Source organism: Hypanus sabinus, chromosome 9, assembly GCF_030144855.1.
Source record: "Hypanus sabinus isolate sHypSab1 chromosome 9, sHypSab1.hap1, whole genome shotgun sequence".
NCBI lineage: Eukaryota > Metazoa > Chordata > Chondrichthyes > Myliobatiformes > Dasyatidae > Hypanus > Hypanus sabinus.
The window spans coordinates 149,820,365-149,846,026 of NC_082714.1; the positions used below are offsets into that span (position 1 = coordinate 149,820,365).

The window sequence follows — 25,662 nt, forward strand, 5'->3', positions numbered from 1 at the left end:
GTTTATTCCCCTCCATTGATGCTGCCCGATTGCAAAGTTCCTTCAATACTTTGTGTTGCAAATCATCAAGGGTGTTTTAAGATGAATGGTTAAACTCTGTAGACACAATAGACTGCAGACACTGGATTCTGGAATATAAAAAACAAATTGGTGAAGGAATTCAGCAGGGCAAGCAGCATTAGTCAGTGTATCTACAGATACTTCTTGATCTACTGAGATCTTCTTGCTTTTTTTTGTATAAACTATGTACTCACTTAAGGACATTCATTTGATATAAATGCAGAATGTGCCATATTTTATGCTTTCTGCTCACTATGGCTATTGAGCTGTTGATTTCTATCCCTTAATGTCAGAAGTCACATAATAGGATGGCTTTACTTTCTCATCTAATTTTTGAAGCTGTCTCCACTCTGCATAGGTCAGCAAAAAGCGTGTACATTAATATCCAGGAGTGCAAATCTGGATGCCATAGTCAAGCTCAGTTCAGCACCAGTGTTACCACACTGCTCAGTAACTTAATTCAATCTTAGTAAGGTGGCAATAGAGAGAAAAAAAAATACATGTGATTCCTTTTTCATCTATTTTAATATAAACTTTGTACAAAGAAATGTGAAAAAATACTTCCATATGCTAAAAGCAATCCTGTTTCACAAATTAGGCTAGCAAGTATGTTCTCAAAAACAATGGTAAATTTACTATAGTGTCAATTTTTTTTTTCTTAATTTTTATTTTAGCATTTACCCATCAGGACTGGTTGAAAACTGTACAAACTGCTTATATAAATCAGGATGAAAAATAAAAAAAAACAAAAATATACACATCAGAAAAGCAAAGGAACCATTCTGAACACAAGGATCATCTCATATACACAAACTCCTTCTGTTCAAATATCAGACACTCCAAGAGGAAACACAAGTGAAGATGGGGAGAAGAGAAACATTGAGCAGCGAGACATACCTCCCCATTTTGTATTCCTTCATTAGAAATGCCAAGACATTGCCCACCCCCCATTTCATGCTTTTACATCACTGGATTTCACAGACTCCTACATATAAATATTATATGCCGTGGTCCAACTACTAAAGGCTTTTTGTTTTGTAGCATGCTGTATATGTTCCCCATTTCACTACATTTTCAGAAACTATAGTCTACAATCTTCCATCAAGTCACATTAAAGGAAAATACCAATGGGGATGGAGATGACAAATTCTAGAAAGAGAAGAAAGATTTGCCAGATGTGGTTGTCTTCTGTAGACTTTGGCTTAATTCTTTTTAATGCTAGCAAGTATGTAGTGTCTCAAAAGCTCTGTATAATTATATACAAAGCAGATAACCAATCAATCTGTCTGTTCAGGATTGGAGAACGAGGGCAGTACTGATGAATTCCCATGCAAAGTCTGACTCCGTTACGCTGCTTTTTTCCCAAATGTTCTTAGACAACATCAGGGGCTTTCAGGCTCTGCGGGTTTGGACAGGCATGGTGGTCTGAGTGCACTGGACTTCCGATTGAACTGACGTTACTCCAACTGGTGTATTCACCACAACTGGCATGACCTGTGCAGGGAAACAGAAAAAACCTCATTTGTAATACAGTCCACAGTTAGGCAAAATCCAAGCACAGAAGGTACATTTTCCAAACAAGAGCAGCTTTGTGGAGAGAGAATTCCATATACCAGCCTTCATCCCAAGCCCATGCACCACTCAGTGTAAATTCATTTTCTCTTTGCTCACCATCCAACCAACTTAAAAGCAGAGGGAGACACAATCAAGGATGCAATGCCGAGGCTTTGTAAGGCATTGGTCATGCCACGCTTAAGCAGCTTTGGGTCCCTTCTCTAAGAATGGAGGTGCTGGCAATGGAAGGGGCCCATAGGAGGTTCATGAGAATGATCCCAATAACTAAAGGTTTAACATTTGAGGAGTATTTAGCTCTGGGCTTGTACTCGCTGGAGTTCAGAAGAATGAGGGGGAATCTCATTGAACATTGGAAAGCCTGGATAGAATGACTGTGGAGAGGATATCTCTCATAGTGGGGGAATCTAGGACCAGAGGGCACACACAGCTTTAGAGTCGAAGGGCAACCTCTTAGAACAGAGATGAGGAGGAATTTCTTTAGCCAGAGGGCAGTGAATCTGTGGAATTCATTGCCACAGATAGCTGTGGAGACCAAGTCATTTGGTACATTTAAAGTGGAAGTTGATAGGATCTTACTTAGTGAGGATGTCAAAGGTTATGAGGAGAAGGCAGGAGAATGGTGTTAGAGGGATAATAAATCAGCCACAATGAAGAGAATGCAGAGAAGGCTTGATGGGTTGAATGGCTGAGTTCTGCTCCCATATCTTACAGTCTAAAACCAAATCCAGTACTGAACTATACAAAATTAGGCCAATTGGTTCATCAAGTTTGCTCTGCCATTTAATCATGGCTGATACCCTCCTCTGCCCCACTCCCCAGCCTTCTCCTCATAACCTTAAATGCCATGGCCAATCAAGAACCTATCAATCTCCGCTTGAAATACACCCAACAACCTAGCCGTCACAGCTGCCTGTGGTAACAAATTCCGCAACTTCACTACCCTCTGGCTAAAGAAATTTCTCCATATCTCTGTTTTAAGTGGATGCCCCTCTATCCTGTTTATTTTAATAACAAAGGAAATAAACAACTGCATTTAAGCTACCAATTTCATAAGACCTTGGTCTATAAGTCAATCCCTTAAATTTAGACACTTGAAATACAATTTATCCAGTACTTAGCACATGCTGATTCTTTCTATCTCAGCACCCAACCAGTTAGAAAAATTTACTTGGTCATAAGCAGCAATCGTCAAAATGTTCAAGGAATGAAGCCAAACATGTGGGCATATCCCACTAGCAGACCTCTAGCTAATGACAGATGTGGCTAAAAGGAGACAGACCATTTGATTATTTCACACTAATAACTGGCATTTACTCCGTCTCAATCCCTGATTATCCACAGTGCAGCTGACCACCTAATTTGACTGCCAACAATGGGAGTAGAGCACAAGAATACATATAGCTATATAGCTTTCACTAGCCACGCCAATGAGTCTGTAGGAGGGCGGGCAACACTCTAACAGTACTTGTCAAGCCCTTTTTATGATGTGGTACAATGACCAGTGAAACTTTAAGCATTAAACAACCAGCCACAGAACTATTCCTTAACAAAACATGAATAACAACTTTAAAAAAGAGACATCTCCAAAAATTTGAGGACATTTCAATTAGTTTTCTTTATAATGTAAACAATTACTTCAGTTTGTTTGTTATGTGCCATGTTATATGACACAGGCAATCATACTTTTTCCACGACCATGATTGTTTTCGCCATCTTCTGGGGCGTATCTTTAAAAGATGGGTGATCCCAGTCATTATCAATACTCTTCAGAGATTGTCTGACTGGTGTCAGTGGTTACATAATCAAGACTTGTGATATGTACCAGCTGCTCATATGACCATCCACCACTGGCTCACTTGGCTTCACATGACCCTGTCCAGGGGGCACCATACATCTCCTGTGGTAGAGATGCATCTCCACCCTACAACCCACATAAACTCAGTGACCACTTTATTAGGTACACCTGCTCATTAATGCAAATATCTAATCAGCCAATCATGTGGCACCAACTCAATGCACAGAAGCATGCAGATATGGTCAAGAGGTTCAGTTGTTGTTCAGACCAAACATCAGAATGGAAAGAAATGTGATCTAAGTGGCTTTGACTGTGGAATGATAGTTGGTGCCAGACGGGGTGGTTTGAGTATCTCAGAAACTGCTGATCTCCCGGATTTTCATGCAGTCTCCAGAGTTTAGAGAATGGTGCAAAATACAAAACAAAAAATCAAGTGAGCCGCAGTTCTGTGGGTGAAAACACTGTTAATGAGAGAGGTCAGAGGAGAATTGTCAGACTGTTTCAAGCTGACAGGAAAGTGACAGTAACTCAAATAACCTTTCATTATAACAGTGATATGCAGAAGAGCACCTCTGTATGCACAACATATCGAACCTTGATGTGGATGGGCTACAGCAGCTGAAGACCACAAACACACACTCAGTGGTCATTTTATGAGGTAGCTCCACAGACTAGCTCTTCATTTTATATCTTGAGTTACTGTGCTTCAAAAGGTTATTGCCTTAAAAAAAAACAAAGTTCAAAAAAGTAAAATTTATTATCAGAGTACATACATGCCACCACGTACGACACTGAGATTCTTTTTCTGTGGGCATCCTTAGCAAATCTATAGAATAGTAACTGTGAGCAGTAAACAAATCGTGCAAATGCAGAAAAGAAAAAGTAATAAATAACAAGCATGAGATAACATGATTAAAAAGTCCTTAAATGAGTGTAGTTATCCATTTTTGTTCAAGAGCCTGTTGGTTGAGGGGTAATAACTGTTCTTGCACTTGCTGGTATGAGTCCTGAGGCTCTTGTACTTTCTACCTGATGGAAGCAGCAAGAAAAGACATGGTCTTAGTTGTGAGGATCTTTGATGATGGATGCTGCTTTTCTACTGCAACATTTCATGTAGATGTGCTCAGTGGTTGGGAGGGTCTTACCCATAATGTGCCAGGCCAACTCCACTACCTTTTGTAGGATTTTCTGCTCAAAGGCCTTGGTGTTCCCATACCAGGCCATAATGCAAATATAACAACTTCTTGGTTCACCATTTCAACAATTCCAAGTACGTTCAAGGCGGCTTAGGTTGATTTTCATTCCCATAACTAACAAATCTCATTACTGTTTTCTGTTGGGGGGGGGGGGGGGGGCAAAAGGAAGTGAGCTGATCCGAATGGAGAGGTGGGAGGTAACTTCTGCACTTTGCAATTTTGTATTCAGATTGTTACTGCTAATGGTGTTGAGGACTGGTTTCTCAATGCGACAGGACTGGAAGTCAAACTTAGACAAGAGCTCACAACCAAATATTAAGCCCTTGGCTGTAAATGCAGAGTGACCACTGCTTGCTTAAAGAGTAAAAGGGCTCCAAGACCTTGCTTCAGCATGGAAGGCAGCATCATCCAAATAATCAGCTTCACATTCCACACACTATTCTGAGAACTTAGTTGCCCAACGACATCCAAAAAATGGCATTGTACAGAATATTTTCACGAATGTCAAAAATCACAAAATAGCAAATGGCAACAGATACCTGACAAACTAGAAACCAGGTTGAAAGCTAAGAATAACATATTTTGTAGGTTTTGCATCAGAAATCATCTCTATCTCTTCACAGCACTCTCTAAAGTAGCATACAAAGTATCCACTTCCAACACGAATTGCTGCAGTATTCCCCTAACACTGAAGTAAATAGCTTCTTTCTTTCTTAACATTTGGACATACTCAGTCATCAAATGATTCCTCAGAAAAAATTTTTGTGAAATCTCAGATCAAAATTGCTCTTCAGCTCTGAGACAACATCCCAGACAACATCCTGTCTAATTCTCATTTTCTCATCTTTGTAAGTTCCACTGCTTCCAAATTGGGTACATATGTGTGTAACCTTCTGCCAAGTGCAAATATCTCCCTTCATCATTTTGGACGCAGGCGTGCTAGGCCAATTCAACAAATATTAAAAAGTCCACCATACCGGTGGGTTTGAAGTCGCAAACAAGTCTGACTGGTGTAAAGCAGGTAGATTACTTCCGATGAGGGACAATGGTGAACCAGATGTATTTCCACAAATATTCAGTAGTTGTGTTGTCATTAGTATCAATAACTTGTATTTTCATTAAGTTACAGATGAAACTGAATTGAATTGACTTGACTTCATTACGTACATCCTTCACATACATGAGTAAAAATCTTTACATTACATCTCCATCTAAATGTGCAATGTGCAATTTATAGTAATTTGTAATAAATAGTATGTACAACAGGACAGTCGATATAACACAGAAATACAATTGTATCAGCATGAATTAATCAGTCTGACAGCCTGGTGGAAGAAGCTATCCTTGAGCCTGTTGGCCCTGGCTTTTATGCTGTGGCACCATTTCCCAGATGATAGCAGCTGGAACAGTTTGTGGTTGGGGTGACTTGGGTCCCCAATGATCCTTCAGGCCCTTTTTTTAAACACCTGTCTCTGTAAGTGTCCTGAATAGTGGGAAGTTCACGTCTACAGATGCACTAGGCTGTCCGCACCACTCTCTGCAGAGTCCTGCAATTGAGGGAAGTACAGTTCCCATACCAGGCAGTGATGCAGCCAGTCAGGATGCTCTCAATTGTATCCCTGTAGAAAGTTCTTAGGATTTCAGGACCCATACCAAACTTCTTCAACCATCTGAGGTGAAAGAAGCGCTGCTGCGCTTTTTTTCACCAAACAGCCAGTATGTACATTCCAGGTGAGATCCTCTGTGAAGTGTATGCCAAGGAACGTAAAGCTGTTCACCCTCTCAACCCCAGATCCACTTATGTCAATAGGGGTTGGTCTGTCTCCATTCCACCTGTAGTCCACAGCTAGCTCCTTTAATTTTTGCAACATTGAGGAAAAGGTTGCTTTCTTGACACCACTGTGTCAAGATGATGGCTGCTTCTCTGTAGGCTGCCTAGTTATTATTTGAAATTAGACCAGTGTAGTATCATTAGCAAATTTAATTAGCAGATTGGAGCTGTGGGTGGTGACACAGTAATGGGTATATAGAGAGTAAAGGAGGGGGCTTAAGATACAGCCTTTAAATGAAATCAAATTCTTCAAATTCCACAGTTTTCACTTTGAAATTTAAACTCGTATTATTGTATTCTTAATCCAGATTTCAAGATATTATTATGGCAATTTAATTGTTGAACCATTTATTTATTTGTCATACTTGGTCTGGCTATCATTACCATTTTTACAAATACTGATGAAACTTGTGAATGTAGGACAAGACCACTAGCAGTAACTGGCAAGTGTTAAGCACACATAGAAGACAACAAGATCATAAGATTAGAGATACATCTCAAGTCTAAATTATCACTTCGTGAACAAAGAGAAAGATAGGGATAAAGCTGCAGTGACAGAGAACTCATTCATAGACCAACATGCTTGTTCATGTTCCACGTAGGAAAAATAACTTTATAATCAATAACCTGATAACTCCTTTTCATATCTTCACTATTTCTGAATATCTTCAATTGTTTTCTTCAGATTGCCAAGAACATCATTATATGTTTTTCAAGTTCTTACAAGAGGATACCCTGCAAGTGGCCTAAGTGCTGCTCCTATCCAGACAGCTCCTCCCTCATCTCCATTCAGAGCCCCAAACAGCCCTTCCAGGTGAGACAACACTTCACCCACGAATCTGTTGGGGTTGCCAATTGTATCCGGTGCTCCTGACGTGGCCTCATCTACACTGGTGAGACCCCTTCGTAAACTGGGGCTGCTTTGTCGAGCACCTCCGCACATTCTGCCAGAAGCAGGATTTCCTTGTAGCCTAACATTCCCATTCTGATGAGTCAGTCCATGGCCTCCTCTTGTGCCAAGATGAGGTCACCCTCAGGGTGGAGAAACAACACTCTATATTCCATCTGGGTACCCTCCAACCCGATGGTATGAATATCGATTTCTTCTTCTGGTGAACAAAACTAACCCCCCCCCCCCCCCCACATCTTCTATTCCCAAATCTTATCTTTTACTTCTCATCCGCCTTTTACTTTCCCCTGGGTCCCCTCTTCCTTCCCTTTCTCCTACTGTGCTCTCTCCTCTCCCATCAGATTCTTTGTTTCCCAGCCCTTGACCTTTCCCACCCACCTGGCTTCACTTATCACCTTCCTGCCAGAATCTTTACCGCCCCTCCCCCAACATTTAATTCCAGCATCACCCCCCTTTTCCTCTCAGTCCTGAAGAAAGGTCTCAGCCCAAAATGTCGACTGTTCACTCTTTTCCATAGATGTTGCCTGACCTGCTGAGTTCCTCCAAGGATACCAAAAAGTTTTAGTACAAATTAGTTCAGTTTTAATTTGCCTCAAATAGTACACTACAAAATCATTAAGATGATTTTCCCCATTTCTATATGAATATGTCATAGAAGAAAATATGGGAATTAGGTAGTAAATGTGCCAGAATAATTGAACATTTTCTGTGCCAATAGAGTTCTACAGTGACTCCAAGAATAGGTGGAATTCCTCAGAGTTGAACCAAAGTTTTATCTTTAGCATGAAACACTAAGAAAGAGGAAAAGCAAGTGTATCTAACTCATCCTTCCCCACACAGAGCCTAGGTCATAATTACAATGCTGTATTAACACAGCCAGTCAAGGAAATGACTCAATAGATGTACTGGGGAAAGGATAGGTGGCTGATATCCCTTGTAGTACTAATTCTATTTACAGTACACAACAGGCTGGCTCCGTCTTTGAGTATACTATACTAGACATTCTATTTTCAAACAACAATAATATTGGACACATTTGTCTTAAAGAAAAATAAGAAAATATGCATTTTAGATTTTTCCCACTTGTAAGAACCATCAATTCTGCAGTAAAATCCAAAAAATAAATGCACTTGCAGACTTACTGCTTTTAATTGGCATCAACATTTAAATGGCTTCTATCCAGGCTTGAACACTATTATTTTACTTTTACTTAATTTGGTTGAAAATAGATTGATTTTTCTGCTAGGATGATAGACCTCTTATCATCTACTATGTTTTATAACTAGTTTCAGAAGTTGCTTTAAAAGGAGACATAAATTGTTGAGATCACTTGGAACGGAATAAAGCACAGGGGGTAAATGGTACAACAGGATGGAGCAAAAATTGGTCATTAGTGAGATTTTAGTTAATTATTCTAAGATGCAAGGATGTTCTGCCCAAGCAATTGAAAATGAGCAATTGTTGTAATTTAGACAAATGGAAGCTGCTTAAAGCAGCACTTTCAGCCCAGGGGACATGTGAAGATTTCTATCAGCTTCTCTCTCCAAGAGCTCAAGAACTCCCTCAACAACTGTCTAATCAGTAAGTGACTGTATTTCAAATTATGGGATAAGCTGCTGGAACATAGGTGGTTGATGCTGCTTAGACCTGGATCAGTTTAATAGGCTGGTTGCTGGTCACAACTGCTCTTATTTGCAGTGACAGTATTACAATATTAAGCACAATTTTTAAAGCAAAGATATCTGGTTTTATCAATTCCAGAAAAGTCAATAGTTCTTTTGTAAAATAAACTGTATTTAAATCAATAAAATGCAGCTTCCTTCTTTAGCCTTTTGGCTGACTGAATGTTGAGAGTTCTGTAAATGCTTTAGCACAATAATTTTGATGTTAAGTTCAACTCTCCTCAAAGGTTCAAAGGTTCATTTATTATCAGAGCATACAACTCTGAAATTGAACATCCTATTGGATAATTGACAATTTAAACATGTATCCGCTAAAGTTCAATTTCCTTCCTCGACTACATAAATCAGTCTTTAATCAAATTAACAATATCCAACTTCAATAATGATTAATAGTTGACATTCATTTAGAAGGCCCTCAAAGGCCTCAGATCTTCATGCCTGTTCTAACACTGAGTTAACTCCTTTCTCCTTTTGTTTAGCTCCTCAGATCCACTACAGATTTAAATAGCATATTTTGTTGTGGTTTTTGTATTAGTAATTCTCCTGTGGCCTTGATCAGGGTTAGTTGCAGGAAGTAGTTATTTTCAACTTAACAATGGAGCCAAACTAAAATCAGCAGTCAGAGTCAAGCGCCAGCTATAGAAATTAGTTTCCTGTAACAGGTGCCCAGCGGGTAACGTCAGCTGCAAACTCTAATAATATTGCAAAAAAATTAACCCCATTGTGTTTTTTTAAGCTAAGTTCATTACAACAATTCAGAACTATTTGTGGATACAAGCAAAACAGCACAATGCCACCGGCTTAAGTACTTAAAATCAGGAGTTCTGCATCTAGAAATGAAAGTGGTCATTAAAATGACAGGTGTTACATCTAAGACTAGCGTGTCAACAAAACAGGCATGACAAATGGAAGGCACATTAAGCTTATTGTTCCTCCCATTTTAAGTTTCATTCTCGAGCTTGGGCAAGGGTAGAGAAAACTGGAAAATGCAGCTGATTAATATCATGCCTCCCTCTAGTACAATACTTATATTTTACAAAATGCTTGCAATAATCAGTGGCCTTCAGTATAACAGAGCAAACTGAGAGCCATTTTAGCAGAGTCTCTCCGCCATGGGTATATTGTGGTATAAGTGATATATCGTGACCAGGAAAGTAGCTGTCATATTAAAGAATCCTTTACAAGAGAAGCAATTTAAATCAAAAAGTGCATATTAAATATTTAACAGTATAAAGAATACTTAGAAAGCAAATAGAATTCAGAAAAGTAAAAAGGGAAAAGTTAAAAATAATAGATAATGTAAATTATTCTAAAGTAATTAAAACTTGGAAGCTATGAGACTCCATATTATAAAAGCAAATTTAAGACCATTTAGTTGCAATTAACACTTCAAACTCTTACAATTAATCCTTAAAAGAAATTTTTAATTATATGTGCAACACCTGGTTTTTTTCCTGGTGTGTGTGATAGGCAAGTGTAGGAACTTCGCTTCCTGCATGTATCTTACTGCTGCTGGTGAGATAGCATTATATAGCATTGAGAGAAATGTAGGACATCACGGACAGCAACTTACAGATTTCCATGGTTTACTGCAATTCTACAGACTCTGAAAGTTGCTCTGCAGTCCAGCGTCCTCCACAGATAAAGAGTGATGATGGCCTCATTTTATTGGTGTAGGAAATAGGCCAATAAGTTTCCGTTAAGACAATCATAACCACTGGACAGATACAATGGTAAACAATAAAATTTAATTTTCAGTTGTACTCTGGGGATGTCCTGTGTTGGGGATGGGGGAAATGAAGAATGAATATTGTGGATAGAGTGAAGCCGATTTTACTCTACATCTTGTTGCTGATATATGTGAACTTCAACTGAAGCTCATTAGGTGTATGAAGTGGAAGTTAAAGTGTTATGATCCTCAAGAAACAGGTCCTTACTCAATAGCAAAGATTACAACAATCCCTGATGACATGTGGTCTGCTCAAAAGGTATAGGATTCACTGCAGTTTACTTAATTATTGATTTTCTCTTCCTTTTGAGAAAATTGCACAGCTCTGCTCCAACAGAATAACAGATTATAAATTTTCTGTTTGGAGTGCATTCACTGGTTATCACAACAGAACAAATTAACACATTGCTTGATCTGAAAACTCTAAGTTAGCTCAGTGGGTCCTTGTTAAAGAAAGGGCAAGAAAATAAGCAGGGTGTATGAAGCCAGGATTAAGTTTGTACCGAAATACTCCTGACAATATGGTCATGATATAGATCAGATGGAAGATGGGATAGAAGGGTAGCAGATGGAATGTAATCCTAACAAGTGCAAGGAGATGCATTTAAGGAAGTCAAGTCAGGATAAAACAAATGCAGTTAAGTGGCAGAGCACTAAATAATGTTGATGAACAGGGATCAACTAAGGATCAAGTCCATAATTCCCTGAAAATGGCAGCAGATTGAGATAGGGTGGTGCAGGTGGCTTACAGCATGCTTACCTTCATGGGTTAAGGCACAGGAAATAAAAGTATGGACAGTGTGTAACAACTTAACAAGAGGACTAGTTAGTTCGCATTTGGAGTATTGTGTGCAGTTCTTGTCATCAAACGATAGGAAGGATGTGGTTGTGCTCAGAGGAGTGTAGAGAAGATTCAACATGATGTTGCCTGGATTGGGAGACATTAGTTATAGAGAGAAATTAGATAAGCTGAGACAGTTGTCCCTAGAGAGACAAAGACTGAGGAATGATCCAACATAGGTATATAAAATTAGAAGACGACTAGATAGGGTAATCATTAGAATCCTTCCCATCCCCCATGTTCAGTGGTCGTGACAGAGACTCCCAGATGGTTTGTTGCCTCCCAGGTGCCAGGGTCACCCCTGCAAGTGACCAAAATGCTTCATCTGCTGTTTACCTCCTCCCTCACCTCCATTCAGGGTCCCAGTCATTCCAGGTGTGGCAACACTTCACCTACAAACACATTGGGGTTGCCTACTGTATCTGATGCTTCCGATGCAGCCTCCTCTACATTGATGAGACCCGACAAAAATTGGGGGTGGGCTTCTCGAGCACCTCAGTCTCATCTGCAAAAACTGGGATTTCCTGGTTGCCATCGATGTTAATTCCTATTCCCATCACGACATGAGTGTCCATGGTCTTCTCTCCTGCCACGATGAGGCCACTCTCAGGTTGGAGGAGCTACACCTCATATTCCATCTAGGTAGCCTTCAACCCGATGGGATGAACATCAACTTCTCCAGCTTACGGTAAATTTTCTCCCTTCCCTCTTCTTCATTTATCCACTCTGGCCTCTTACCTCCTCACCTCACTTGCCTATCACTTCCCACTGGTGCCCTTCCCTTTCTTCTATGATTCCTTATATTAGATTCCTTCTTCTCCAGCCCTTTTCCACTTAGCACCTCCCAGCCCCCTACTTCATCCCACCCACCTGACTTCACCTATCACAATCTAGCTTGTTCTTCTTCCCCTCCCTCACCTTCTTACTCTAACATCTTTCCCCTTTCCTTTCCAGTCCCGATGAAGGGGCTCAGCCCGAAATGTCGACTTCCATTCATTCCTGCAGATGCTGCCTGATCTGCTGAGTCCCTCCAGCATTTTGTGTGTGTGGCAGTAAAGGTGAAAAAGGTGGCAAAGTCTGAGGGAAATATAACCTTGGCTATAATTAAGTCATTTCTAAAACAATGCTATGTACAAATATGGTGATTGCATTATTCTTCAGTTGGAGGTTGAAGATTTGGAATAGAATCTCTACAGGTAGGTCCTTGAAACACAGATAACTTCTTATTATCTTGTTCAATATCCAATAGTCAATGAACTAGTTATTTAAAAACCAGCTATTTATACTTATTTTACCAATCAGACAATACAAAATATTTCTGCTTGAGTCTACATCTACAGGAAAAGGGCACAATTTATAAGATGCAAGTAGCAAAGCAATTTATAAGAGTAAAATGTGAAACCAAGATGACTAAACGAACGTGAACATAAAATTAAGAACAATCATGACAAACAGATTTCAAAGTACATGAGCCTTTAGTAGGAGGTTGGTCAGAATGAGTCTAACAGCATTTGAGAACCAGCAAATTTTACTTAATGGTCACAATGGTCAGTAAAAGACAAGTTTCATCAAAGATGCAGACATTGGGTTTGCACTACTTCTGTTTCTCTTGCAAACAACATTTTTTAGGTGAATAGGTTTAAAAGATCAAGATTATGTTGACCAGCCCTATTAACTCTGTGGTAATAAATGGAAAGGAAGTGGAAGTAGTGACGGATACAGTCTTCCTCAGTTCAAAGATTTCTAGATGCTAACTACAGCCACAAAACTAATCAGCACTTACTTCTGGGGAGGGCAGCAATGGCAATTTAGATAAAATACTGAACAGCAGACATAACATCGTCTATGAAGATCCGTATAGTCAAATCTATGATATTTTCAGTTGTGATGTGTGGCTGTGAGAGCTGGACTATTAGCAAGGCTGAATACAAAACAATCGACTCCTTTGAATTTCCATGCTGGATGAAAGTGTTTGTTGGACAGCAAGAAGATCCAACAAGTCAATACTTAAAGAAATACAGCCAGACTGCTCACTAGGAGACTTGATTATAAGACAAAAGCTGAAATATTTTGGGCACATCATGAGAAGACAGGATTCCTTGGAGAGGACTCTCATGTTAGGTAAAACAGAGGGTAAAAGAAGGAGAGGACGACAGAGGCCATGATGGATCGATAATATTACTCAGACAATGCGTATGACCTTGGGGGATCTTAGGGAGGCAGTTTCCAAGAAGGCGGCTTGGCGTGCAGGAGTGCATGAAGTCATGAAGAGTTGGACTCAATGACTGAACAAAAACAACTGGTTTAAAAGCACAGAAGGTGTTCTGAAAAAAACTATGGCTTAAGTGTCTAGAGGATGTATTTTTTATTTCGGTATCAAGTACAACTTACTGTGACATTTTCCTTGTTCTTGTCTGTGCTGGGATCTTTGTCATTTTGGCCGGATTTGGTCTCTGACGGTGATTGTTGGACAGCAGGGACTGGCTGTGTACTCTTAGTCAATGCCTCAGAGCTCACTTCTGATTCGGGTTCCTGTTGAGTTGCTGTGGCTGCAGTCAAGAACAGAAACACCTGTTAAAACTGCAGCACTGGAGATGTGAACCAGCTCTCCATTTGATTCCATTTCAAGAGCCACTGTTTATGTGAAAGATTAGTTTCATAAACGGAGACCAGCACACTCATACACCTGGTCTAAATCCGTCACCCCCCTCCCCTCACTACTTCCCAGCTCAGACACACTTTCATCTTGCACTGGTCACTTTTCATCTTTTATTGCTGTTCTTCCATATATTTGTATGACTGCTTGCATTATTTGTAATAGTCCAGTAAGATTATACTGCCTTATCTGAACATGCGCCTCCCACTTTATGTCAACCCGTCTGTCTTCAGGCCATGCTACTCAGGAACTTATGCTAATATTATTTTGTGACAATATACGCTAAGTGCAGTGTGACTACTTGTACTGTGCTCAGCCCCAGAGGAACAACGTTTCATTTAACTGTATACATGTTTATAGCCAAATGACAATAAACTTTAACTTAATTACTATGGACAATTGAACTGGCTATGCCTATAGTTATTTGATAAAGAATGATAACTGTGTCAACATACTTTAATTGCTCAAGCTTCAAAATAACAGTGGCACAAAAATCAAATGAGATTGAGCACTTTACACTTCACATCTCAGGGTAGGTAGCACGTTCATACAGTGACTATTTTGGTCCAATTTTGTCTCTGTTCAAAGGATTGTGGAGCAACAGTTCAGCTAGTCATTATGCTCTGACAGTACTCAGCCAAGCAGAATTGGGTCTGGCCAATACTTCAATGGGAAACTACTTAGCAATGTCTGGGATAGGCCTGCTTTCTAGGTAGACAAATGATCCTAGTAACACACCAAATTCAACAAGAATCTCAGTCCCATTGCATTTGTTTAAAATAAAGGGTAAGGCATTATGAACTCACATTTATTTAAATCTCCTTTTCTACACATAGCAAAAAATGCCCCACTATCATATTAAAGTTAGATCTTTCAGTAACAGCAAATGTGTAATATTCTAGCCTGGGTTTAAGCTGCCATACAATATACCTGACTGAGTACAAGACTTCATGTGTTCAGGCCAATGTGCCTGCTGGCAAGGATAGTCACAGTAGCTGGTGTTCCAGCAACAGTAGAAGATGGCCTCCTTTCTGCAATTTGCACACCATTGCTTCTTCTTGGTTTCATCCACGGCCTGCTGCTTCTCTGTCTCCATCTGCTTCTTCATCTCAGCAACCATGCGATCTTTTTCCTGCTCGAGACTCTGGCGCATCTCAGCCATAGTTAGCTCTGTAAAGCACCAATTGGAGACCATTTAGCAAAACTGTCCTCTGCTGATTTGTCAAAAGTGTGAAAAGAAGAGGATTTCTAACAAAAAGAGAGATAACATTATTTAATGACATTTCAATTCTCCAACCTGCCCTTTTTATTCCATCAACCCAGTATTCAGAAGTAACCTGGAGTGAATGTTTTAAGCAGATTCACATCTTCTGGGATTATGAAATGTTTTTACATCAACATAAGTTCTCCAACTGTTGGTCTCCACCCTTCTTCACTTCATGATTGGAGAGGAACACAATCTGCTCCTAGATTACTTCTGGCAAATAGAGTTTCCAAAGTTGAAAACTATACTCCCAAGTTAACATCTAAGCCATATATAATACTGTGCCATGTATGTCCATAAGTTCCATGAAGGACAACACAAGAGTGTTTAAATTTGTTCTCAACCATGAATTGTAGTCAGATTGAGGTATAACTAATGAACAACTTTTCAAGAATCAGTGTGCTTATAATTAGAGTCTATATATGTTACAATGTCAAGCTTATTCCTTTGAATAATACACACAAAAGATTCTGAAAATGCTAGAAATCTTGAACACACACATAGAACACAGAAGGACTTCATCAAATCAGACAGCATCTATGGAGAGAAATAAACGATCGATGTTTTGGGCCAAAAACCTTCATCAGGTCCTGATGAAGGGTCTCAGTCTGAAACATCAACTTATTCCTCTCTATATATGCTGTCTGATTTGATGAGTTCCTTCAGCATTTTGTGTATGTTATAGGAAATTATTTTACAAAGGCATCAGACCACAAATAGTTATGAGTTTCTGCAATCTCTTGGTCAGGATAACGAACTACAGTACAGCGAGGACCAAATAAGATGATTTATTCAACCAATATATAAACTAAAGAGAAAACAGGCACATACCAAGATTATGTTTCATTTCAGCAAGTTCCTGCTGATGCAGCCACTGCAGTTTATCAATTTCAATTTTCATTCGTCGAATCTGCCAGAGGACAAGGCAAACCAACAATTCAGGATGGTTGTCTGATGTCAGTTGACGTTATTTAACAGCAAGACTCTCCAATTTGAATACCAATGACTAACCTCTGCTATTGTGCTTCCAGAGCTATTTCTAGAGAGATCATTGTAGATTTCAGTCATTGTTCCTTTTATTGCTTCCATCATCTAGAAAGTAATGGTTGTTTTGATTTATTAGAAAACAAACAGAGTGAAGTTAAAGATAGCAGTTAATCACAAGAGACAGCAGGGCTTTGTAGATTCAGCCAGCTCTATCCTCCCCACCAACAAGGACCAGAAAGTGGCATCCATCATTAAGGACCTTTACCATCTAAGACATGCCCTCTTTTCATTAATACCATCAGGGAGGAGGACAGGAGCCTGAAGACCCACATTCAATGATTTCTTCCCCTTCACCATCAGATTTCTGAACGGTCCATGAACCCATGAGTCCTTAATTTGCATTATTTATGTTTGTAATGTAGGTCTGCACTGTACTGCTGTCATAAAACAACACGTTTCTCATCATCTAAATCAGTCATAATAAATCCGAATCTGATAAATCAAAGGAAATATTTACGTTGTCAAATAAGAGCAGTAATCCCAAAGATTGGGAAAATTTCAGAATTTGATCAAGAAGAATCGAAACTTTGATAAAAGTTAAAATACTGGGATAATCTCATGAGGAACCTTAAAAAAGATTCTATAACTTTGTAAAAGAAATAAGATCAATTTGAACCCCTCACAGTCTGAAACCACGAACTATATTAGGGAATAAGAGAATTGCAGATGAAGTAAATAAACATAGCTGTCGTCACAGGTGAGAAAACATGCATTTCAGAAACAGTGAAAAGCAACAGGTCGAGAGAGAGGATATGAGAGAAACCAGCAAGAGCAAAATAAAAATGGAAACATTTTTAAAAATTAATGCCATGGGAGTGTAGTGGTTCCTGCAGCTCAGCTCAGGGCTTCGGAGGTGAATTCTGACATTGTAAGGAGTGTACATGTCCTCAACTTGTAATGTTTGGGTTTTCTCTGGGTGCTCCAGTTTCCTCCCACTGTTCAAAGGTGTACCAGTTAGTAAGTTAATTGGCCATTGTCAATTGTCCCTTGATTAGGCTAGTGTTAAATCAGGGGTTGCTGGGTCGAGTAGCTCAGAGTGTCAGAAGGGTATATTCCACGAGACAGACAAATAGAATCAATGGGAATGGAAACTGATAAATCTCCAAGACTTGATGATCAGTACCTTAAAGTTTTGGAAGAGGTAGTGAAGAAGATGATGGGCAGCTGACATTAAAACTTCTAAATTCTAGAACAGTTTCTGCAGATTGGAAGTCAAATACATAATCCCACTACTTGAGGATGATGAGAGAGGATAATTAGCTTAAAACCTGTTAATCTCATATCAGTAGTAAGGGCAAAGAAGCAACTAATTACAAGGTAAATAATTATTTTAGTGGTGCTGGCTGGTAATGCAATGATGCTAGCATTTGGACATTAATTAATCATTACATTTAAATTAAATTAATTAACATCAGGAATTTGCATGGACTTCACTTCTTCATTGTTATTGGTATCTTTCATTTCAAGAAATATGAAAGATGAAGCTAAACTTTCATATACAATTATTCAATACTTGAAACAGTGAGTAAAAATCAAAGACTGTTCAATGATGAATCTGCTTTAATTAATACTGATAACTGGGTTGTGACCTTTGCACACATACTACTCCACAAGGCCTTTGAAGATGACAACAGTGTCAGGTCTAATTGTCTATCATGTTTTAGAACGGCCATAGCTGAAACTCAGACACTACTTGGCTGCCTTTGAAAACATTTATTTAATACTGTAGAAAAACTTCAATATTAGCTCACCATTAAAAAAAACAAGAGAAATAACATATTTAATGAAGCCTTTCTTAAGTAAAAATAATTCACTAAAAAGCAATCTATTTAAACATTTCAGGAAGACCTGTTAAAAGCCCTCTAAATTTACATTTTTGGAACAGGTGTGAGGGATTATAATCCAGTTTCAATGAAACTGTAATTATGTTTTGATTTTCAAAACAGTGCTCTGTTATATTTCTGATTTCATAATCTTAGCCCTATTTCTTAGTCCAAATGAGTCCAATTTCTTAGTCCAATTTCTTAGTCCAAAAGAGAACCACACAGTGTAATTTGTCCCATTCTTTTCATGCTTACCCAACAGTGGAGCATTCATTATTTGCCCTAATGATTTCAGGCATAGAGCATGAAGATGATAATAACATCAGACTTTGGCACTGTGCCCAATAAAAGATATCATAAAAGGACAAGAGGCTTAGGTATTTTCAGCACAGTGATGCATATACATTACAGCCATTAAGTGGACGATTATCACATTGCTCATTTTATATTCCAGAACTAAAGAGGCAAACCCAATATTCACCAGCAAAGGTTCATAAGAGTGGTTGGGGAAACTATCTACCTAGTGTAGCCATTTCTCTGCAGTTCTATGTAGCAGGTCTTGGTGTATCATAGTAACAAAACAAACCTTGTTTGTATACTTCGTTAGATCAGCAGCAACATCAGCGGATGGAGTAGCTATGGGTAAATCTGTGCTGTAGACTGAACTGGAAGCTGTGTTCACTACTCCTGAGCCGCTGCCTATCGCAGATGTAGAGGATGTGCTTGTAACCAAAGTAATGGAAGACGTCGAAGTTGCCAGGATTGCCTCTTTCTGCTGCACAGCTGCAATTGGAAATGAAATTAACGATTGAGATACCAGAGTAGGTCACTGTCAACAAAGTTATCTCCTGAACCAGCATGGATAACTTCACTTACCTCAACTCTGAACAGTTACCACAACTTACTGACTAACCTTCAAGAACTCTACAACATATGTTCTTGGTATTATTCATTCATTTTATTTCTTATTTATTTTTTAAACTTGTACTGTTTGGCTTCGGCATATTGGCTATCTGTTAATCTTTGTGCGTATATTTTTTTTATTGATTCTATTGTATTTCTTTGTTCTACTGTGAATACCAGAAAGAAAAGGAATCTCAAGGTAGTGTAAGGTGACATATAAGTACTTTGACAATAAATTTACATTGAACTTAAAATTATAGTTTTCTTACTTGGCCATCTTTTAAGAATCTTCTAAATTCTGCAACGCTAATCAAATTCTGTACGAAATTTTTGAAACTACTGTAATGTTGTTCTTTCACGCTGTTCACAATGCCAAAGAAAAGCGGGTTGTTCATCCTGTGATGAAAGGAAAATGGCAGATCCTAGTATGCAACCTGGCTCCATTATTCTTAAAGGGACTGTCTTTACTGAGAAGCTCCACAGTTTTCAAGGTAATTCAATGAACTCCTGGCACTCGTCTTATCTAGACCAGAGGTTCCCAGTCTGGGGTCCATAGAACCCTTGGGATAATGGTAAAGCTCTGTGGCATATAAAAGTTCGGAAACCCTGATTTAGGCAACAAGAGCAGAATTAGGCCATTCGATCAATTGAGCCTGCTCTGCAATTCCATATTGGCTGACTTATCATCCCTCTCAACCCCATTCTTCTGCCTTCTCCCTGCAACATTAGACGAGCTTATCAACCTCTGCTTTAAGTATACCAATGCTTTAAATATGGCAAAGTAGTCCAGATTCACCACCCTCTGGCTATGGAAATTCCTCTTTATCTACTTTTTAAAAGGATGTTCTTCTATTCTGAGGCTACGCTTACTGGTCCTAGACACACCCGCCCCACTATAGAAAACATCCTCTCTGTCTCACCCTTTCAAAATTCAATAGGTTGCAATCAGAACCACCTCCCATCCTGCCCCTCATTCTTCTAAGTTGCAGACAGTATAGGCTCTGAGCCTTCAAACACTCCGTGACAATGTTCTATAGGATTGCGCAAAAATCTACTTACTACTGATTATACAAAAGAAAGTTAATTCTGCTATAGTAGACAAGTAGAAACAATCAATTTAATCTGTGTTGGCATCTGCCAAAGATAGAGCTCGAATGAAAATATTTCTACCTTTCACAGCCAACCTGGTCTGGTACCGTGTCCCTGTGTTCTGAGACTGCGGCTGAGACGCTGGCACTTGCTGCTGCTGCTGCTGCTGCTGCTGCCTTTGGACCTTCTGCATGTGCCACTTTTGTGAGGAGGTCTGAAACTTGGTCGAGGGATTCCACACGACTGCTCGTTGAACTGCAGGTATTGTTTCTTTTGGCAGAAGAGGCCGCTGCTTTTTAACTGGGCTGTTGGTAACAGTGACAGCTGGGACGGTGGCTGTGGACACCACACTGGCAGCCGTTGTCGTGCTGGTTGAAGGTGCCTGGCTCGGGAGACTGGGAACCGAAGAAGCAACTTCACCCTTTGGTTGACTGGAGACAGTTACAGTGGGTGATGCTTTACCTATACACATAATTAGCAATATTAGCTTACCCTTATAATGGAAAGGATAATGTGCAGTTCACAATTGTGTTTTATTGTAAAAGGCTGGTGGGAAGGGCACTTTTATGACTATGCCTCCTCACCTCCTCCCACATGTATAATGAAAAATATTTACTCCTTAAAAATTTACTCTTCACATCATAGTTTTCAAGCTAACCTTTCACTTAAACATTGCCAATCAAGATGTAAAAGCATACTTTATGCTCCTGTATCATGCAGCAAGCTAACACTGAGGAAAACGTGGCTCCAGTTAATCCTGTTGTAAAAATTAACATTCAAGATCAGAAGAAGCCAAATTATTTAGAAAAGTAAATCTTATTCGCCAAAAGGAGGAAATACTTTGAAGAAAGTACTTCCTAAGACATTTTTTCCTGTTTAAGTATCTTATTCCTTTATTCTAACACATTAAATAGCTGAACTGAAACTTACACCAAACCAATAAATTTCAGATTCAATGAGTCTAAAATTTCTACTTTTCAATGAATCGAAGTATGCATGTATCATACACATAAATGCTGGAGGAACTCAGCAGGCCAAGCAGCATCTATAGAAAAGTGTAAACAGTCGATGTTTCAGGTTGAGACCCTTCATCGGGCCTGTTGAGTTCCTCCAGCATTTTTGTGTGTGGATTTCCAGCATCTGCACATTTTTTCATATCTGTTACACATTATCATTCATAATTTGGCAATTCATGCTTTAGAAATAAATAACAAATCCTCATCACATTCTACAGGGGTTGTAATGAGAGCATCCTGAGCAGTTGCATCACTGCCTGGTTTGGAAATTGCACCATCTCGGATCGCAAGACCGAGTTCGGCACGGACTAGGAGGGCCGAGATGGCCTGTTTCCGTGCTGTGATTGTTATATGGTTATAAGACCCTGCAGTAGTTAGTGAGGTCAGCTGAGAAGATCGCTAGGGTCTCTCTTCCTGCCATCACGGACGTTTACACTACACGCTGCATCCACAAAGGAAACAGCATTAGGAAGGACCCCATTCACCCCTCATACAATCTCTTCTCCCTCCTGCCATCTGGGAAAAGGCTCCAAAGCATTTGGGCTTTCACGACCAGACTATGTAACAGTTTCTTCCCCCAAGCTATCAGACTCAATACCCAGAGCCTGGACTGACACCTTGCCCTATTGTCCTGTTTATTATTTATTGTAATGCTTGCACTGTTTTTGTGCACTTTATGCAGTCCTGTGTAGGTCTGTAGTCTAGTGTAGCTTTCTCGGTGTTTTTTTTTTACATAGTTCAGTCTAGTTTTTGTACTGTGTCATGTAACGTCATGGTCCTGAAAAAAGTTGTCTCATTTTTACTATGTACTGTACCAGCAGTTATGGTCCAAATGACAATAAAAGTGACTTGAGTTGACTTGAAATAAACTCCACATCCCAATGTCCTTTTAGTTTGTTTAACATTAGATCATTCAGTTTGCTGTTCTTTTTATACACTCAGCGCACACTTTAGAAGGTACCTCCTGCAGCTAATAAAGTCACTGAGTGTATGTTTGTGGTTTTCTGCTACCATAACACATCCACTTTGAGGTTCAAAGATGCTCATCAGCACATCACTGTTGTACCTCGTGGTTATTTGAGATACTGTCACCTACCTGTCAGTTTGAACTAGTCTGGCCTTTCTCCTCCGACCACTCTTGTTAACAAGGTGTTTTCACCCACAGAAATGCTGCTCACTGGATGTTTTTTTTTAAAGTTGTTTTCTTCAGCATTCTCTATAAACTTTAGAGATTGCTGTGTGTGAAAATCGTAGATGATCAGCAGTTTGAGATACTCAAACCACCCCATACGGCACCAACGTTCATTTCACGCTTAAAGTCACTTTTCTTGTCCATTTTGATGTTTGGTCTGAACAACAACTGAACTTGTTGACCATGTCTGCATGCTATGCATTGAGTTGCTGCCACAATTTGCATTAACACATAAAGTAACAACTACAGTATTTCTAAATCCTATCATGTAAAGTCATAGAATCATAGAAAAGTATAACACAGTAAAAGGCCTTTTGGCCCACCTAGTCTGTGCCAAACCATTTAAACTGCTCAGCACCAGACGACAGCCTTCCATACCCCTCCCATCCATGTACCTATCCAAACTTCTCTTCAATATTGAAATTGAAATCACATTCACCTCTTACGCTGGCAGCTCATGCCACTCTCACCACCCTCTGAGTGAAGTTGTTCCCCTTAAACATGTGGAGGTAAACATAACCATTGCTGAAGACCACCCAGATTCAACAGTAAGAAAAGGCATAATATCACCAAGGAAAGCACAGGTTTAAATATACATACTTTCTGCATTTGGAGTTGGTGACTCCTTCAGGGTTGGCGTTGGCTCCTTTCTGCTCTTCTCTCCCTTCTTGCCTTCACGCACAGCTTCCTTGCTTTCATCTCCCAGATCTATGACCAGTTCATTGTCAGAATCAGAATCAGAGTCCAGCCCCAAACGCACTGTTGGAGAATCAGTCTCATCTTTACTTCCTAGTTTCTCCTTTGCTCCTTGATGGAGATTTTTAATCTTCTCAACATGTTCTTTGTCTGAATCACCATTTGCCTTTTCCTTCCCCAAAGCCTCATTTTTGGACACAACAGAACTTGGACTGGTCTCCTGTTTCACCTCGCTATGAACTGCCAAATGTTTAGGTTTCTTTTTGACAAAAGGTGAATCCTTTTCACTCCTGATGCCTTCCTTCTCCTCTCTCTCTTCTTGCCCATTATTTAGTTTGGGTCCTTCATCACTAGCATATTCACTGTCAGAGGTATCTGATTTTTCTGAGTCTTCAGAGTCACTGTGCTCAGCTCCTGCATCGACATCTTCAGAAATTTCATTTATCCCTTGGGATAAGAACACATGGAATTTTCAAACTGAACCAAACAACACCCAGAGAATCATTAATGACACCTGAGATATAATTATTTGCTTCAAAATTGATGATAAAGATACAAACTTGATAAACAGTACATCATGAGTAAAGCCTTCCAACCACTGAGCACATCTACACAAAACATTGCCAACAAAAAGCAGCACCCATCAAAGACATTCATCACCTAGGCCATGCTCTTTTCTTGTTGTTGCCATCAGGTAGAAGTTACAAGTACCTCAGGACTTGCACAGCCAAGTTCAAGAACAGTATCCCACAACCATCAGGCTCTTGAACAAAAGGGGAAAATTACACTCATTCTATTTCTGTTCGCACAACCGAGAGCCTCACTTAAAGGAGCCTTTATCTTATTATTTCGTACTCTGCATTTATTTTATTTATTTATATTTGCGTCTGCACAGTTTGTTGTTCATTGATCCTGTTTAACAGATACTGTTCTGTAGATTTACCGAGTATGCCTGTATGGGAAAAAAATCTCAGGGTCATATGTGGTGACATGCATTTACTCTGAATTTAGAAAACTAAACAATATTCTAACACAGGAGTCCACTATCTCCATTACTGGTAGCACTTTCCTTTAACCAATGTAATGATATGATGTCCAATTTGTCAATACAAGCGAATGGTGCAGGAATCAATGTTGACAGATGATGCTTTAAACACAAAAATCATAGCAATTTAATCAAATTATCTTTTTTTCTTTATTAGTAGGCTTTTTAAATCAGTACCTCTTCAAAGACATCATATACAACAAATGTATATCTCAACGAGGGTCATTGGATATTACCAAAATGCATACATTCAACTGATTCTTTAGGAAAGGTTAGTAGAGTCCTTCCTCAAATCAATTAACAGTGCCTAGGGAAATTTAGACATTTTACTTTCTGAGATACAAGGCTTTATAACCTTGTCCTGTATTCCAAATGTAAAGTATTATCATTGTGACACAGAGTGTTGAATGCAAAGCACAAAGACTTACAAGACTGTTATATTCAACCTGTGCCGATGACTCTTCAGCAAAATTAAACAAATAATATTCATGATAATCACAATACAAGTATGGTAGATGAAAGTTAAAAAGAAAATTAAACTGAATCAAACATTTTAATAGCACATTTTAGATTTTAGCAGCTCCAGGCAAAGTGCTGGATTCCCAACTAAATCCAAATACAAACCTCTACCTCAGAGCTTCTCTTCAATGCACAAGCTTCATTAGTTCCTATCCAGCATGTTGACTGTTCATTAATGTGCTTCTCTTGAACTTAACAGTAGGTGTAGGGAAACACATTTGTCTCCCTAACACATCATACCCCAGATGATCAAACAGATTTTTAAAATTGGCAAAATGCCAATTCTCCTAACATCATAAATAATAACAAAGTTTGGAGAGAAAAGTCTTCCAAAGTAATTACACTAACATTTCAAAGAAAAAATAAATAAGTCCTCCTTGAAGACTTAATTTTTAAAAACATATCCTCACCTAACTGTGCTTTACAACTTTCTATGGTCTTGTCAAGATTAAGCAGGAAGCTGCTCCGAACTCGTTGTTTTTTAGGTGAAGTGAGGAGCACAGGAGCTGACTGTACCACAGATTCACTCAGCTCTTTTAGGTCCATCTCTGCCTTACTGCGATCTATTAAGTGAGAAAAGCAGAAATCAATTACATGAGATCAGCCTGATGCAAGCCTCTGCTGGACACAATCTGAAAAGACAGAGATAAACCAGAACCAGTTTGAACATAGGCTCATTCTGGAGTGCTGTGTTAAAAGAGATGAAAAGGCAACAATTGACACCATGTCCCTTTGAAGTAGTAAATTGATCAGAATATCAAGTTATTATTCTTTTAGGTCCAATACAGAGATG

General features: G+C 39.2%; 1 protein-coding gene across 8 annotated transcripts in view; it reads right to left on the reverse strand.

The window, feature by feature from the left end:
- Positions 1-536: 536 nt before the first annotated feature.
- zmynd8 (zinc finger, MYND-type containing 8) overlaps positions 537-25,662 on the reverse strand; it is a 102,600-nt gene continuing 77,474 nt past the window's right edge. For 7 of the 8 annotated variants that reach the window (XM_059980799.1, XM_059980800.1, XM_059980796.1 and 4 more), the window contains 9 exons: positions 25,280-25,432; positions 23,210-23,752; positions 20,483-20,863; positions 18,996-19,192; positions 16,551-16,631; positions 16,371-16,449; positions 15,206-15,445; positions 14,011-14,168; positions 541-1,554 (listed from right to left, as the gene is read on the reverse strand). In XM_059980799.1, the coding sequence (XP_059836782.1) occupies positions 1,453-1,554; positions 14,011-14,168; positions 15,206-15,445; positions 16,371-16,449; positions 16,551-16,631; positions 18,996-19,192; positions 20,483-20,863; positions 23,210-23,752; positions 25,280-25,432 (1,934 nt within the window). In that variant the 3' untranslated portion in view covers positions 541-1,452. Of the gene's footprint in view, positions 1,555-14,010; positions 14,169-15,205; positions 15,446-16,370; positions 16,450-16,550; positions 16,632-18,995; positions 19,193-20,482; positions 20,864-23,209; positions 23,753-25,279; positions 25,433-25,662 lie in introns of all 8 variants that reach the window. The other variant, XM_059980794.1, reaches the window with a different exon arrangement.